The 18,143-nt window shown below is 39.5% G+C and overlaps 1 protein-coding gene across 1 annotated transcript in view; it reads right to left on the reverse strand.

Moving 5' to 3' along the window:
* Positions 1 to 18,143, reverse strand: part of LOC118017922 (DNA replication ATP-dependent helicase/nuclease DNA2-like) — a 46,353-nt gene that overhangs the window by 3,962 nt on the left and 24,248 nt on the right. Inside the window, exons 9-19 of the mRNA XM_035016257.1 lie at positions 16,783 to 16,977; positions 14,367 to 14,597; positions 10,719 to 10,835; positions 10,529 to 10,638; positions 10,141 to 10,250; positions 9,267 to 9,491; positions 5,062 to 5,255; positions 4,880 to 4,969; positions 4,591 to 4,795; positions 827 to 916; positions 39 to 221 (exon numbers count right to left, since the gene is read on the reverse strand). Coding sequence (XP_034872148.1) covers positions 39 to 221; positions 827 to 916; positions 4,591 to 4,795; positions 4,880 to 4,969; positions 5,062 to 5,255; positions 9,267 to 9,491; positions 10,141 to 10,250; positions 10,529 to 10,638; positions 10,719 to 10,835; positions 14,367 to 14,597; positions 16,783 to 16,977 — 1,750 coding nt within the window. The remainder of the gene's footprint in view (positions 1 to 38; positions 222 to 826; positions 917 to 4,590; positions 4,796 to 4,879; positions 4,970 to 5,061; positions 5,256 to 9,266; positions 9,492 to 10,140; positions 10,251 to 10,528; positions 10,639 to 10,718; positions 10,836 to 14,366; positions 14,598 to 16,782; positions 16,978 to 18,143) is intronic.

An 18,143-nucleotide genomic window follows, 5' to 3' on the forward strand; every position in this document is an offset into this window, starting at 1 on the left:
AGTCCCAAACAAATCAGCAGAAAATACAATGAACTCACAGGTCCATCTTTATTACTTCTAACAAAAGATACCAGAATGATACTTTTGTCTCTTCCTTGGTATTTGTCTACAGTGTTAACTTCGACCATCCTGATAGAAGAATGGAACAGTAAATCATTGATGATCTTTAACTGCTGCCTGTAGGGTGCAATGATACCAATATCAGAGGGTTTACATCCAGCCTAAACAGAAAAGAAACACAATGAAAATGAAAATCCTGATTTTTGTTATTTAAGCTTTACTAAATTTATTAAATTACATGTTTACCTAATGTGCCTGATTAATGTTTACAACAGATTGTCTTATTGCAAGGAGTAAATACAATTACTAAATTTGCTCTAAATCTAAATCCATATTTCCTGAGATTTAATAATTTCCTCAGACACTGCTCCCTTGATTTCTATAGATTAATGACAGAATAATGGTTTGCATGCCACTAGAACAGTGCTGCCATAGGGGGGAAAAAAAGCACAAAGAAATACATTACACTTTCTACGATCCCTTCCACTGAAGTTTCCAATCCCCAATCACACTGATTCAACCCTATATTGACACAATCAGAATTATCTGATGTTACAAAAAATTACCCTAAGTGGAAACCCAAAATGCCATTATAAAAAATTACATCTTTGATAATTTTCCGAAAATAGAACAAAAGCAATCAGGCTTCAGTCCTCTCATGTTAATGAACAAGGATTAATGCTAGGTCTTAAGTTCCTTGCATTCTAACATTATATTATACTTCATCTTAATATTTATTATCCATCAAAATTAAATTCTAAATTACCTTAATAAAAATAGAGGTCAGGAAAACTATTAGCTTGGCTTCTGTCATATTGCTCACACCACCCTTTTCAACTTGTTCTGGTGCTGGAACCTAAATAGAAAAAAGAGTTGAGTATGGTCAGTACACAGGTAGCCAAAGAGAACACCCTTGTGGACACAAATGAAAAATAAACTTATTTTAAAAGTTGAAGGTACAAGGAAATAAATAAATAAATGTTGAAGGTAAAAGAATTAACAAAAATGAATGACAGTAGTCACCTTTCAGAAAGCCACCTAGAGGAAACCCATCTTAAACATCCTACAGTTCAGATTAAAATCTTTCTAAGAGGGGCATCTGGGTGGCTCAGTTTGTTAAGTGACTGCCTTCGGCTCAGGTCATAATCCCAGGGTCCTGGGATCGAGCCCACATCCCTGCTCAGCGAGGAGCCTGCTTCTTCCTCTCCCTCTGCCACTCCCCCTGCCTGTGCTCTCCTGCTCTCTGTCAAATAAATAAAGAAAATCTTTCTAAAAGATAAAATTAAATTTAAAAAATAAAATAAAAAATAAAATCTTTCTAAGAGCCAACCACACACTGGGCTTGACATACTTTACTTTGTTATCCCCTAGTTTACAAGTATCAAAGGTCAGAAAAGATAAGTAACTTGCCCAAGGCCTCACAGTAAATCACATCAGTAGGATTCAAACTTGGATCGGGCTCTACTATATGTGTTCTTGCCGTTTTCTTGTTGCCTTTCATACAAATAATGGAGCAGATAAAGTTCCCCAGGTTCTAGCATACCTGGTAAAACTCTCTAAGGACTATTTTGCTCCTACATAAGCCTTAAGTAGTCCTGATTATTATTATTATTTATTTTTAACTTTTTAAAGTAGGCTCCATGCCCAACATGGGACTTGAACTCACAACCCTGAGATCAAGAGTTGCACGCTCTACTGATTGAGCCAGGCAAGTAACCAATCTTGATTATCTTTAATACCTTTTATTTGGGGGGCACCTAGGTGGCTCAGTCAGCTAAGCATCTGCCTTCGGCTCAGGTCATGATCTCAGGGTCCTGGGATTGAGCCCTGCGTCACTCCCCACTCAACAGACAGTCTCCTTCTCCCTCTCCCTCTGCTCCTCTGCCTACTTGTGCTCTCTCTCTCAAATAAATAAATCTTTTTTTTTTAATTTATATGAGAGAGAGCACATGAGAGAGCATGAAAGGGAGAGAAGAGAGCACATGCAGGGAGGAAGGGTAGAGGGAGACACAGACTCCCTGACAAGCAGGGAGCCTGATGTGGGACTTGATCCCAGGACCCTGGGATCATGACCTGAGCCAAAGGCAGAAGCTTAACCAACTGAGCCACTCAGGCACCCAAATAAATAAAAATCTTAAAAAAAAAAAAATTTATTTGGAATTCTGTTGCTAAGAAAGAAGAAACCTGAGTAGCAAAAACAAAGAATCTGAGTGCTCATTGGTGAGGTAAATAATTGTAAATTATAAGTAATAAATTGGAACTGAGGTTTCTAAATGCAATCATTTGTGAGGTCAGTTTACTGAAAAAATTTCCCAGAGCCCAACTGCCCCTACTTGTTAATCCTTGATCCTGAAATGCTAAGGGCAATATCCAAGAGAATGAAAATTCCATCATGGCACATCGGGTGGGTCCTATTTATTTATTTATTTATTTTAAAGATTTCATTTACTTATTTGACAGAGAGAGAGCACAAGCAGGGGGAGCAGCAGGCAGAGGGAAAGGGAGAAGCAGGATCTCAGCTGAGCAGGGAGCCCGATGCAGGATTCAATCCCAGGACCCTGGGATCACGACCTGAGCTGAAGGCACCTGCTTAACCACCTGAGCCACCCAGGCGCCCCTATTTATTTATTTATTTATTTATTTAAAGATTTTATTTATTGACAGAGAGAGACACAGCGAGAGAGGGAACACAAGCAGGGGGAGTGGGAGAGGGAGAAGCAGGCTTCCTGCCGGGCAGGAAGCCCGATGCGGGGCTCGATCTCAGGACCCTGGGATCATGACCTGAGCCGAAGGCAGACGCTCAACGACTGAGCCACCCAGGTGCCCCCCTATTTATTTATTTTTAAACTAAACTCTGTGCCCAACGTCAGTCTTGAATTCATGACCCTGAGATCAAGAGTCACATGCTCTACCAACTGAGCCAGCCAGATGCCCCTGCAAGTGGGGCCCTATTTTTAATAACCACCCACCATAATAACAAAAGATATAATTATTTTACAGTAATACGCATACATATAATTGGTCACTTTTTTTTAAGATTTTATTTATTTGCTAGAGAGAGCGAGCACATGCACACATGCACACCTAGCCGGGGGAGTGGCAGGCAGAGGGAGAAGCAGGCTCCCTACTGAGCAGGGAGCCCCATGAGACTTAAGAGCCAGGACCCTGGGATCATGACCTGAGCCAAAGACAGATGCTTAACCAACTGAGACACCAGGCGTCCCTGGTCATTATTTTTTTTCTGGTCATGTAAAGACTTCCAAACCAATGCTGAGAAGCACTACATAAAACAAACTATAGAAATAACAGGGTCAAAACTTCGTTCTTAGTTCCTAGAAATAAGAACCAAGTCATTTAAAGTCCTTGTGAAGAGTTTTGTTTAATGATAAGTTTGTAAGGTCTTTATGTGCATATGTGGAGGCAGGAGGTAATAAATATCTGTACTGTCAGGCTCAATTTTGCTGTGAACCTAAAACTGCTCTAGTAAATAAAGTCTCCATTTGTAAACCCAGCCCTTTGATAATATCAATGCCAATTTCTTTTCTAAGAAATATAATTATACACTTGAGTTCACTTTCTAGCTTTCCTACTTCAAAAGTCAATTCTCACATCTATTAATCCCCAGAATAAACCTCCTTCCAAAGAAGGCTCTAGAAATAAGTCAATCAGAGGAAGACAGGTATCATATGACCTCACTGATATGAGGAATTCTTAATCTTAGGAAACAAACTGAGGGTTGCTGGAGTGGTAGGGGGTGGCAGGGATGGGGTGGCTGGGTGATGGACATTGGGGGAGGGTATGTGCTATGGTGAGCACTGTGAAGTGTGCAGGACTGTTGAATCACAGATCTGTACCTCTGAAGCAAACAATACATTATATGTTAAAAAAAAGAAGATGACAACGATAGCAGGAGGGGAAGAATGAAGGGGGGGAATCGGAGGGGGAGACAAACCATGAGAGACTATGGATTCTGAAAAACAAACTGAGGGTTCTAGAGGGGAGGAGGGGTGGGGGGATGGGTTAGCCTGGTGATGGGTATTAAAGAGGGCATGTATTGAATGGAGCACTGGGTGTTATACGCAAACAATGAATCATGGAATACTACATCAAAAACTAATGATGTAATGTACGGTGATTAACATAACATAATAAAAAAAAAACAAAGATACTAGCTCTGTAGAAAGAAAAGATTCTTTTGTGTTGAAGTATAAGAAATACACTAGTTTTGGGGCACCTGGGTGGCTCAGTTGTTAAGCGTCTGCCTTTGACTCAGGTCATGATCCCAGGGTCCTGGGATCGAGCCCTGCATCAGGCTCCCTGCTCAGCAGGAAGCCTGCTTCTCCCTCTCCCACTCCCCCACTTGTGTTTCTTCTCTCACTGTCTCTCTCTGTCAAAAAATTAAAAAAAGAAAAGAAAAGAGCTAGTTTTAACTGAGCTCTATTAAAGCATTTGCTATTAAAAACTGAAGAATTTAAATAACAGGACAAAAGGAGAAAAAACAGAAAATATTCAGGTTTTTTTTTTTCTTACCTTGTCTGTATTAAGAAAACAAACAGGATTGTTTGGCTCAAATACTCCAATCATCCAAGGATTTTCAGAATAATCAGCATAAAATTCCAGTTCCAGCTTTACATCTTTAAAGTGAGGTAGGCTGACCACTGCGTTGGCCACTTTGTCTGATCCACACTCCAGCTTTCCTTCATATGTCAGTTTATTACTTAAGGACATAATTTTACTAAGGCAATTACAAAAATAATTTTAGTTTTGGTAGATGAAAATAAACATGAAAATCACTCATAGCTGACACTCTCACAAATACCTGTTCATTCTGTACTGCACAGTTAATTGTACAACAGCATTCTTATTCTGCTCCAGTCTCTTGAATAAGCTTTCACTCATGCCAAGAGCTCTGTCAACAAATCAAATTCAGGCTTATCAGTGCACTGACATGGTCCCATAAGAAGAATCTAATTTAAAATTAAAATTTCAATGTCTGCTTACCTTGCTTCACGATTTAGCACCAGGGGAGGAAGCTGCTGATGATCCCCCACCAACACAAATCTCCGAGAAAAAAAAAGTGGCCCTAGGCAGACTGGCTGGCTAATTTGAGAGGCTTCATCCACAATACAAAAATCAAAAGTTTTACGAGAAAATATTGGATGGTTTATTCCCATACACGTTGTTGCAACTATACGCTAAGAACAAAGAAAGAAAATAGATGGGTTATCTAACATATCCAAGAAATGTAACTTGTTTTTCCCATATTTTATTTTACTTATTGATTTTAATCTCTACACCCAATATGGCATTTGAACTCACAACCCCAAGATCAAGAATCACATGCTCTACCAAATGAGCAAGCCAGGTGCCCCGCCATTTTTTAAATTTAAAGTTCAAAAAGATTTTTGTCCCAAACAACAGGAATCCCCCAATTTTATTTAATTCTGAAACATTTATAGTATGCAAAAAAAATTTAACTTTTTACTACAAATTGAAAAATCAAGTAAATTCTCTGGACACTCTTAACAATGCTCAAATTTGGATATTTCCAAATGGAAATCTGAAACACTCAAGAGGAAACAAGTTAATTATTTTTTAAGTTTTTATTTATTTAAGCAATCTCTACACCCAATGTAGGGCTCAAACAAGAGTCACATGCTCTTCCAACTGAGCCAACCAGGCACCCCAATAATTTAATTATTATTAATTTTGTTTTTTAAAAGATTTTATTTATTTACTTGAGAGAGAGCACGAGAGAGAGTGGGGGCGGGGAGCCCGACACAGGGCTCAATCCCAGAACCCCTGGATCATGACCTCAGCCGAAAGCAGCCGCTTAACCAACTAAGCCACTCAGGCGGCCCCAATAATTTATTTTTAAATGTCAGTCAGGACTTCACTTCTGGTAAACTGGAGTACTTTTCCTCACTCCTCCCACAAAGTACAACTAAAAACTCTAAACATTATATATAAAACAAACATAAGAACTCTGAAAGGTGGAGAAAAGGTAGACCATCTAGGGACCTTGGGACGGGAGGAACAGTAGTTTGTTCCCTGGGTTTTCTTTGGCCCTCATATATCCCAACTTTGGAGCTAAAGAATTTAACAACTCAGGAATGCCAATGGGCACAGACCAAAGAAAGCTCAAACAAAAGCCAAAGGAACAGAAAAGGAAAGCCTAGTACACAGAAATCTTGTATACAATAGCCACTCTACCCTAACCAAAGACCACAGAAAACACTGTAGTCTTACGCCCTGTTGATGCCAGCAAAGGAACTCCAATATCCTACTGGGGCAATTACAGAGAAGGCCAAGTAGGGAGCCAGGACTTTAATCCCTGCTGAATGATAATAAGCCCCCAACGTCAGTGGAGACCATGTGGGGAACCTAGACTATCACCCCTATCCAGCAGTAATGAGGAGCCCCTAATCATTACGTTAAGAGGCCAAATGGGAACTTACACTTCAACTCCCACCCAGCAGTAATGAGGTGGGGTACCCTCTTGCCCTATCAGACTAGTGTCAGAGGAAGCCAGCTAAAACAGAAGTATTAAATAACATAATGCAAATGTTCAGGTTTCATCATAAAATATACATAACCATGGGCACCTGGGTGGCTCAGTTGGTTGAGTGTCCGACTGTTGATCTCAGTTCAGGTTTTGATCTCAGGGTTGTCAGTTCAAGCCTGAGTGTGGAGCCTACTTAAAAAAAAGCGGGGGGCACCTGGATGGCTCAGTTGGTTAAGCGTCTGTCTTTGGCTCAGGTCATGATCCCAGCATCCTGGGATCAAGTCCCGAGTCGGGCTCCATGCTTAGCGGAGAGCCTGTTTCTCCCTTTCCCTCTCCCTCTACTTGTGTTCTCTGTCAAATAAATAAAATCTTTTAAAAAAGTACATAGGGGCACCTGGGTGGCTCAGTTGGTTAAGTGTCTGTCTTTGGCTCAGGTCATGATCCCAGGGTCCTGGGATCGAGCCCCACATCGGGCTCCCTGCTCGGCAGGAAGCCTGCTTCTCCCTCCCCCACTTCCCCTGCTTGTGTTCCCTCTCTCACTGTGTCTCTCTCTGTCAAATAGAAATAAAATCTTTAAAAAAATAAATAAAAGTTAAAAAATACATTAAAAAAAAACGTAACTGGGAAGATCTCAAACTGAATGAAAAAAAGACATGCAACAGATGCCAACACCAAGGATGTCAGAGATGTTAGAATTGTAGGACAAAGATTTTATTGTTTTTAAGTTCATTTTTATTTTTTTAGTAATCTCTACACCCATTGTGGCACTCGAACTCATGACCCCAAAATCAAGAGTGTGTAACAAAGATTTTAAAGCAGCCATGATAAAAATGTTTCACTGAGCAACTATGAACACAGTTGAATCAAATAAAAAACAGGGTCTCAACAAAGAAATAGAGCATAAAAGAAAAAGCAAATGGAAATTTTAGAACTGAAAATATAACTGAAATTTTATTTATTTATTCATTTATTTTTTTTTTAAGATTTTATTTATTTTGGGGCACCTGGGTGGCTCAGTCGTTAAGCGTCTGCCTTCGGCTCGGGTCATGATCCCAGGGTCCTGAGATCGAGCCCCACATCGGGCTCCCCGCTCTGCGGGAAGCCTGCTTCTCCCTCTCCCACTCCCCCTGCTTGTGTTCCCTCTCTCGCTTTGTCTCTCTCTGTCAAATAAATAAATAAAATCTTAAAAAAAAAAAAAAAGATTTTATTTATTTATTTGACAGAGAGAGAGAGAGAGCACACAGTCAGGGGGAGCGGCAGGCAGAGGCAGAGGCAGAGGCAGAGGGAGAAGCAGGCTCTCTGCCGAGCAAGGAGTCCGATGAGGGACTCCATCCTAGGACCCTGGGATCATGACCTGAGCAGAAGGCAGACGCTTAACTGAGTGAGCCACCCAGGCGCCCCAAAAATAAAATCTTTAAAAAATAAAAATAGGGGCACCTGGGTGGTTGTTAAGCATCTGCCTTCAGCTCAGGTCATGATCCCAGGGTCCTGGGATTGAGCCCCACATCCGGCTCCCTGCTCTGCGGGGAGCGTGCTTCTCCCTCTCCCACTCCCACCTGCTTGTGTTCCTGCTCTCGCTCTCTCTAATAAATAAATAAAATCTTAAAAAATAAATAAATAAAATACAAATAAAAACTTCCCAGAAAAATGTAAACATTAAATAATAAAATAAAAACTTCTATATCACAGTCTCAAAGTCTAGAAATACTTATCGTTAGACTATTCATGTACCATTGCTTTGAATTCAAACTGGCTAAAAAATCCTGATTATTAGTAGTTTTCTAGGTGTGATATTATAATAATACATGTTTGGTCTTCCTCTGGGTTCCTGACACAGAGCTCCTAAAACCTTTAGAATTTCGGTAGTGTTAGGGGTGAGAGGATTATCTTTTGTTATTCATAGTAAATCCCTTGCAACCATACCTGCATTTATGCTAATGAGAGGATGGGAGTTGGTTGTCAGAGGAACCAATCTAGAGATTAAAGGGTTAGAACTTTCAGCCCCATCCCAACCCCGACCCCTCTACTTAGGGAAGGGTAGAGGGAATAGGGATTGAGCTAATCACCAACCACCAAATCAATGATTTAATCAGTCGTGCCTACATGATGGAATCTCCATAAAAACCCTAAACAAAGGGATTCAGAGAGCTTCCGGGATTGGTGAACACATCATGGTGCTGGGAGGGTGGATCATCTGGAGGGTATAGAAGCTCCGTATCCCTTTCCACATTCCTAACCCTATGCATCTCTTCCATTTGGCTGTTCCTGAATTGCATCCTATATAATACATCTTGAATTCTGTGAGCCATTCTAGCAAATTATCGAACCGTAGGATGGGGTCATGGGAACCCTGATTTATGGCTGGTTGTTCTGATGCACAGGAGGCCCCGGACATAACTGAGAACTGAAGTGGGTGGTGCAACCTTATTAAGGGGCTGAGCCCTAAGCTGTGGAATCTGCACTAACTCCGCTAGTGTCAGAAGTGTTGTGAGTAGAGAGAGACGAGCATTTTCCATAACTAGGATATTTTAAACTAGGAGATGGGAGCCCTGAATAATAAACTAGAAACCTCATTTCAGTTCAAAAGCAAACAGCAAACTATAAATTAATAAAACTGGTCAATGTGACTGAATTCCCCAGAATGTTTCTCCACTCAGTCTGGCTACTCAGGCTGGTGTTATTATGCAATAATAGTACTTACGTGACTATTGTAGAGTTCTTCCAGAAGAGCTAAAGATTTAATGGACTTGGATCTGCAAATTTCCTCCTCTGTGAATTTCTGGATGTCTTGATGTACCTTCTGAGTCTGACCCAAACGCAAAAAGCCTATTTTAAACTTTGCTAACTTCAAAAGAATATTGTCAACAGCAGAGTGTGTATAGCTGGTCAACAAAACACTAAAACCACAGGCATGGAGAATTCTTACCTAATAATGAATAAAAGAAAGGAAAATAACATTACTTTTAATTCCAGATATTAACATGCTTATATTTTTCAAATAGAATCAGAAAACTTAATAGGAAGCATATCTTAGAGTTGAGCCAAAGTAAATATTTAAAAAATTATAAAGGCAAAATGTTTTATGAAAATCCCATGGCATTATCTTATTAATTAGTGATATGTTAAAATATATTATTAGTAATAATAAAATTGAGTACAAAATACAAACTTTGAATAGCACCTGGCACACAGTATCAATCAATATTTCTTGCCATCATTATGATTATTCTAAGATTAGCACAGAAATTTACTGACATGGAAAAAAAAATCCCAGAAAAATCTATTTCAACACCTCTGTATAATTTATTATTTTTTTAAGGCAAGGAAAACATACAATGATACACATGCCCCCAAATGAAAAAGATCTCAGAGAATCCTAAATGCAACAAACCTACAACATGATTACAACTTTTTGTGACTTAGCTTTTTATATTTCTCATGTCCTTCTAAAAGGTTAATTTGAAATAAAGCCTTTTGATTTAAAATTCAGCCCTTTTGATAGAAAATATCACATTCTCCGAACTGAGAAGCTGATTTAAATCGTTAGTTTCTAAGCAAAAGAATAATAACCTTACAAGAGTACATATTGTGGTTGTTTTTCCTGTTCCAGGCATACCCACGATGAGTGTGTAGTCTTTTGAAAGAAGTACCTTTTTCATTGCTTGCCTCTGAGGTTTATTCAAGCCTACATTTAAATTTAAAAATAACAGGAAAAAAAATGCTGGATTTCAATGAGCAAATTATAAGAAAAGCATCCTCTATGCAAGTCTGTTCTTCAATACGTCTTTTTAAAGTAAGAAAATGTCATGGTGATTAAAGTATATATATAAACTACTTCCCAAGAGAATCTGTCTAAAAATTATAAGTTTAATAAGTTATAAAATTGCTAGACTAGAATGTACTTTGTATTATAAATACAACCAAGAACAATCAATGGAAGGAGACATGCTGATTATCACATACCTTTTAGAATGCAGGCAACTGTATCCTTTGCATCATATGGAAGAACAGAACTGAGGTAGGATATAAAGTGAGGTTCACGAAAGTCAATGATTAAATCTCGAAGTTTTTGGCTGAAAAGAAAAAAAAAATGTCTTCAGTAATATTCCTTAGGAAAGTGGGGTAAATTTCAAATTCACTCATTGTTACAAACCTGACAGAAGTATTTTCCATCAATTTAGAAAGATTTCCTAAGGGAGTATCTATATTACAAGTTTTTTCTTCCTGGTCCAATCTGAACAAAGTTGATTCTGGGAGTACTGACAAGTTCCTAAAACAGTGAAACAGATGTACATGAATGTTTTTCATTTAACATGGTCAGTTGGGTCTGTATAAGAAATACATTGCTGTGTGAAGCCTGGGTGGCTCAGTCGGTTAAGCACCTGCCTTCAGCTCAGGTTATGATCCCAGGTCTTGGGATCAAGTCCCACATCAGGCTCCTGGCTCAGCAGGGAGCCGGCTTCTCCCGCTTCTCCTCCCCCTGCTCGTGCTCTCTCTGACAAATAAATAAATAAACTCTTTAAAAAAAAAAGAAATACATTGCTGTTTGCTAAAAGAATAAATGAGTCAGAATAGCTATTAAAATGGCTACCAGGCCCTAATTCATACTTGCCAATCAGACAAATAAGAATGGTGGACTGGCAGAAAAGGGAGAAAATAGGGCACAAGACACTAAGGTCAAAGCAATTATTCAGGAACCTACAATACTGCTGGCAATTCACTAGGCCTCGCTTTGCAATCTAGCCTGGGCTCATCACCCCCAGAAGGATCCTGAGCACATGGCCCCTCTCTCCTCCAGTCTGGAGCACAGGTCTCTTCCCTGATGCCTTCTCCCACTCCTCCTCCAGCTCCTAAAATCCCGGAGTTCCCTAGGGTCCCCCCTCCCTGGTCCTCTGTACTGCTCTTTCTTGTCATTTCCCCTTTGGTTCTATGCCCTCATGTAGCTCTAAATCCAAAATCTACATCTTGAGACCTGACCCACATTCCTTTTCCACCTGGTTGCTCAGCCAAGCTTCAGGTTTGGATATCCAGCAGGCAACAAGATCTTTCCACTTGGTCAAAACCCAGGCTATGAAAGCTCAATACATTCAAAATTGAACAAATCTTCATCCCTGCTGAACCTCATCCTCATTCTGTGGGTCTGATGCCAGTCAATAGCACTTGCCTCTACACCACTGCCTTATCCTTCCCTCTCCCTTCCTCTCACCCTCTTCCCAAACTCCATATCCAATCAGCATCCAAATGTCAGCCGATTTTACTTTCTAAATACTTCTCAAAATCACTCCATCCTCTCTGCCAAAGCTACCTCACCCTCAATCACCGCTAGCCTGGGCCACTACAAGTTTCCTAGTTTCTATGCTTTCAGTTTCATCTCTATTAATTAACTATTCTTCACAATGCATTCACAGAAAAATGCAAATCCGATTATTATCACTCTTCTGTTTAAAACTCTTCGATACATCTGAATAGTCACAACTTAACATGGTATATAAGACCTTCTATGAACTGACCTCCCCAATCACACTCCCTTCTTCATCTTTTACATTCCTGCACTTTCCTGAACATTCCACCTCATACTGTATCACACCATCATGTCTTTATTATGCACCACGTTCCTCTGTCTAGCATACTCTTCTCACATTGTCACCAGGCTAATTATTCCACCGGGTGAAGATCCAGAATGACCTTTTTCAAAAGCTTTCCCTAAGCCTTCTAAACTTCAGTTCAATGCCTCTCATCTATGTTCTCTTCAATTCAAACATTTGTCATATTAGACCAGAAATATGTTTATTTGTCTACCCACAAGATTATAAGCTCCTCAAGGATTTGCAAAGCAGGATACACACTAAATAAATAACTGCAAGCTACCGCAGGAAATCCTAACAGATAAAAGAATTACTGTGGCTCATATTCCCATATCATGAAATCTAGACTAGGGCTGGCTGTGGCCAAACTAGAATTACTGACTGGTAGAGAACAAGCCTGGACACATCCAGGGCAGTTACCCAGAAGTCACTGCATCCCAATTGCTGCTCTCCATCCATTAAGATATGGCAAGGCATGGCCTGCACTTAAAAGTAAAGAAGGCTGGGAGTGCAGGAAGAGGGGAACATAGATATTAGTGAGCATGGATAGTAGTCTCAACCACAAATGTTCATATCAACTATTTTATTTACTTAATATTTTTCTTTAAATGAACTCACTTTAACAAAGATAAATATACTTTATGTCACAACTATAAATGGAAAAAAATGTTTTTTAAAAAGATTTTATTTTTAAGTAATCTCTACACCCAACATGGGGCTCGAATCCACAACCCTGAGATCAAGAGTTGCATGCTTGACTGACTGAGCCAGCCAGGTGCCCCAAAACGGTTCTTTTTAGAAGGAAAAAATGAAATGGTGAGTGCCCAGAGGGCTACAAATAAGCTTCAAGGCTAACGGGATCTAGCCCGCTGCCATTCCCGTGTTGGTGAGAACTAGATAAGATTATGTCCACATTAGCGTTACAAAACAGAATATACTAAACAAAAGTTGAGCAGTTTGGTAGTTCCTCAAAATGTTAAACTCAAAATTAGTACATGACCCAGCAATTCCATTAGTAGGTATCTAAAAAGGAAAATAAAAATATATTCACATAGGGGCGCTTATGGGCGCTCAGATGGTTAAGCACCCAACTCTTGATTTCGGCTCAAGCCATGATCTCAGGGTCCTGGGATTAAGCCCATGTTGAGCTCTGTGCTCAGCAGGGAATCTGCTTCTCTCTCTCCCTCTGCCCCTCCCCTCACTTGCACCTCTAAAATAAAGAAATCTCTCTATATATTCACATAGATATGTGTATGTGACTATTTATAGCAACACTAGCCATAACACCTAAAAAGTAGAAACAACTCAAATGTCCATCAGCTGGTGAATGGATGAGCAAAATGTGGCCTATCCACATAATGGAATATTATTCAGCCATAAAGAAATAAGGTACTGGGGCACCTGGGTGGCTCAGTCGTTAAACATCTGCCATCAGCTCAGGTCATGATCCCAGGGTGCTGGGATCGAGCCCCGCATTGGGCTCCCTGCTCTGCAGGAAGCCTGTTTCTCCCTCTCCCACTCCCCCTGCTTGTGTTCCCCCTCTCGCTGTCTCTCTCTCTGTCAAATAAAATATAAAAAAAAAAAAGAAATAAGGTACTGATAAATGCCAAAACACAGATGAGCCTCAGAAACATTATGCTAAGTAAAAGAAGCTAGCAAAAAAAACAAAACAAAACCAAAAACCATATGGTTCTAGTTATATGAAATACCCAGAAGAGGGGCACCTGGGTGGCCCAGTGGGTTAAGGGTGTGCCTTCGGCTTGGGTCATGATCCCAGGCTCCTGGGATAGGGCCCCACATCGGGCTCCCTGCTCAACGGGAAGTCTGCTTCTTCCTCTCCCTCTGCTCCTCACCCTGCTCCTTCTCTCTCTTACTCACTCTCTCTCAGAAAAAAAAAAGAACAGCATGCTAAGTAAAAAAAAGCCAGTCACAGAAGACCATATATGATCCCATTTCTATGAAATGTTCAGAATAGGCATATCTACAGAGACAGAAAGGAAAGTGGTGATTGCCTAGAGCAGGGGGAATGAATACCAAAGGGTACAAGGGTTCTTTCTGGGGTGATGAAAATATTCTAAAAGTGATTTTGGTGATGGCTGCACAACTCTAAGAATATACTAAAAATGATGAATAATGGTTTAAATGAATAAACTGTGTATAGTATGCAATTTACATATCAATAAAGCTGTTACCCCACCAAAGGAACATTTCATTACCTGTCTAATAAACAGGTTACTGATGTCATGTTAATCTCCTTCACATATCCCCTAGACAAAGCAAACAGTGTTCTCTCTTCTCCACTTAAAATAATTCTATCACCTGCCATTAGATTTGTGACAGGAATGTCACCATTTTTACGTTGAAAATTATGTAAATATTGTCCATCACAAACTGTCTTAACACATTCTGTTCTAAGCAGGTTTCCAATGCAGTTGCCACTCTCCTCCCTATGAAACAGAAAGACAGAGAAAGCTTCCATTTACATCATATATATAAATACTATATTTGCATTTTTCCACAATTTACTTGTTCATCTGGCCCCTGAAAGCTATAATGCTAATACTGAGTCATTCATTTTTACGTTTTCCACAAACTACACTAAAGTGTTAGAAATGCTAAGGAAGGGGCACCCGGGTGGCTCAGTCATTAAGCGTCTGCCTTCGGCTCAGGTCATGATCCCAGGGTCCTGGGATCGAGCCCCGCATCGGGGTCCCTGCTCGGCCAGGAGCCTGCTTCTCCCTCTCCCACTCCCCCTGCTCGTGTTCCCTCTCTAGCTGTCTCTCTCTGTCAAATAAATAAATAAAATCTTAAAAATAAATAAATAAATAAATAAATAAATAAATAAATAAATAAATAAAAGAAATGCTAAGGAAACATTCTATTAGTTATAAAATAATCTCTCATCAAAAGATCTCTAGACAGGGCACCTGGGTGGCTCAGTTGGTTAAGCGACTGCCTTCAGCTCAGGTCATGATCCCAGGGTCCTAGGATCGAGCCCCACATCGGGCTCCCTACTCTGCGGGAAGCCTGCTTCTCCCTCTCCCACTCCCCCTGCTTGTGTTCCATCTCTCGCTGTGTCTCTCTCTGTCAAATAAATAAATAAAATCTTTAAAAAAAAAAAAAAAAGATCTCTAGACAAGGGCTAGGGAGCATATCCCCTGTTGCACCCACAGGCTGGGATCTCCAAATAACATGTGTATCAGCACTTTGAACCTTGAATGACACCCCTACTTCTATGCTGATACACATAATATTACAGAAGACAAATGGTAATATTTTTCCTGAACTTAATGTGAAGAAAATAAGTACTTATTTCTTTTGTATTTACAAGAGGATTTATAATTATTGTTATTAAAATAATGGCAAGCAAATTGATAATTCCACTGCTTCTAAGAAATAAGTATTAAGCATTTACAATCTCTCAGACACTACTATTAAATACAACTTCAGAAGCTTATTGGCATGTACACTTGATATATTCCCTGTACTTACGTGGTCTATCAAAAACGACTTAAATTTTATCCACTGTAATGATCCCTTATGTTAAAATTTACTATTAAGGAAATAATGATCCAATTATTTCTAAAGTCACATTAAAATCAATATTCATTCTGGAAAGTTTTAAGTAAGTGGATCAAAAGCAATGAAATGAAATACTACAAAAAGAAAAAAACTGGGGTGCCTGGGTGGCTCAGTCAGTTAAGTGGCTGCCTACGGCTCAGGTCATGATCCCAGGACCCTGGAATTGAGTCCTGCATCAGGCTCCCCGCTCAGTGGGGAGTCTGCTTCTCCCTCACCCCTTGCTGTGCTCTCTCTTGCTTTCTGTCAAATAAATAAATAAAATCCTTAAAAACAAAAAAAGAAAAATACTATGCAAAGATATACAAAATTACTTCTTTATAAGCAACTTGTAAAAAAAAAAGAACTCTATAGGAAACAAACAGGGTTGCTGGACATGAGATGGGTGGGGGGATGGGGTAACTGGGTGATGAGCATTAAGGAGGGCACTTGATGTTATGAACACTGGGTGCTATAGGCAACTAATGAATCACTAAACTCTACCTTTGAAACTAAAAAAAATTTTTAAATTACAAAAAAATTTTTTAAATAAAATAGATCTCACAAAATAAAAGATGGACCAACTTTAGAAAATGTGAATCTGTATCAAAACACTGAAAATATAAACTTTTTAAAGACTAGTATTTAGGGGCGCCTGGGTGGCTCAGTCAGTTAAGCATCTGTCTCCGGCTCAGGTCATAATACCAGGGTCCTGGGATCGAGTCCCACGTGGGCCTCCTTGCTCAGTGGGGAGCCTGCTTCTTCCTTTGCCTGCTCTGCCTGCCACTTCCCCTGCTTGTGCACTCTCTCTCTCTCTGACAAATAAACAAAATCTTATAAAAAAAAAAAGTTTAAAAAAAAAGATTTCTCAAGACATATTTAACCTACTGAAAATAAAAATAGTGCTCTACTTAGAAACAATTCCTTGACAGCCATCTAGAGTTGGCATGAATATATGAAATTACACATCTCTGACAGGATATCGTGTATCCTGTATTTTTCATGAATTCCAGATACCATTCCATTAGGTAATCCAAATTACTTAAGTTTTACTGTATTAGATGGACCACTTACATTTCTGAAGCAGGCATTAACCATATATGTTGGTGATTCTTTTTATTATCCTTTGATTGTGACTCCAGGGTTAACATTAGACACCAAAGGCTGAAATACTCCAAGTGTGTAAGCTTTAGATGTTGGGTTTCTTCTTTTATTTTGGGCAGCATGCCAATCGGGACTGAACTGTCATCCATCTGTTGTTCAACAGCTCTAAAGAGAGATGTATATAAAACATTTTACTGGCTAGCTATAAAAATGAAGTTATTTCTAAAATAAGCATACATACATGATGATCACTGTAACTTATAACCACAGGTCCTAATTTTCTTTAAAAGTCATTTCAACATTCTATAAGCCAAATGGCTTTTTACAAAACGAAATGCTAAAGAAACCGAGTATAGCATTATTTTGCCTTTAAGGACTATAACCCTAATAGCTACTTAAATTTGGTATACTCTAGTTTTCATTAATATAATGGTAGCAAGTCTCGGCTTTTTGTACAACTGCATTTCTCAAAATCACAATATTTGTACATCCAGCTCTGGGCCATTAGAAAGTCAACATAAAAACATGGAGAATTATGTGGAATATCAATTGTGCTTAATACAAAATTTCTGAATTTTTATATAGAAACAATTATGTTATAGGATAGCATACAAAACACAGAGAATAAAATAAGATTTCAAAAAATGTGCTTGTACTATAGGCCCAAACTTCCCATAGTTCATTGTCCTCTGCATTAAGAGATCATTTATTTTATATAATACTTTGAGGGCGCCTGGGTGGCTCAGATGGTTAAGCGTCTGCCTTCGGCTCAGGTCATGATCCCAGGGTCCTGGGATCGAGTCCCACATCGGGCTCTCTGCTCCTTGGGAGCCTGCTTCTCTCTCTGCCTCTCTCTCTCTGTCTCTCATGAATAAATAAATAAAATCTTAAAAAAAAAAAAAGATACAGACTCTCTGGGGCACCTGAGTGGCTCAGTCGTTAAGCGTCTACCTTCGGCTCAGGTCATGGTTCCAGGGTCCTGGGAGCCCCGCATCGGGCTCCCGGCTCCACGGGAAGGCTGCTTCTCCCTCTCCCACTCCCCCTGCTTGTGTCCCCTCTCTCGCTATGTCTCTCTCTGTCAAATAAATAAATAAAATCTTAAAAAATAATAATAATACTTTGAAAAGTCCTTTATGGGAATTTTTAGGCTGAACTGGAACTTTGGTCTTGATTTTATCTTATTTCCTTCTCTGTATTTACATCTAACTACTTTTTTGTGTCCTTCAAAACTTTCACTGGCCTATGAAGGTATAAATACAAATGACTGGTCTTAAGACAGCTAATAAACTTCCCACATGTAGAAAAATAGACATCTAGGCCCCTGGCTGACT

Source organism: Mirounga leonina, unplaced genomic scaffold (genome assembly GCF_011800145.1).
Source record: "Mirounga leonina isolate KUSES-001 unplaced genomic scaffold, KU_Mleo_1.0 Mir_106, whole genome shotgun sequence".
Taxonomy (NCBI): Eukaryota; Metazoa; Chordata; class Mammalia; order Carnivora; family Phocidae; genus Mirounga; species Mirounga leonina.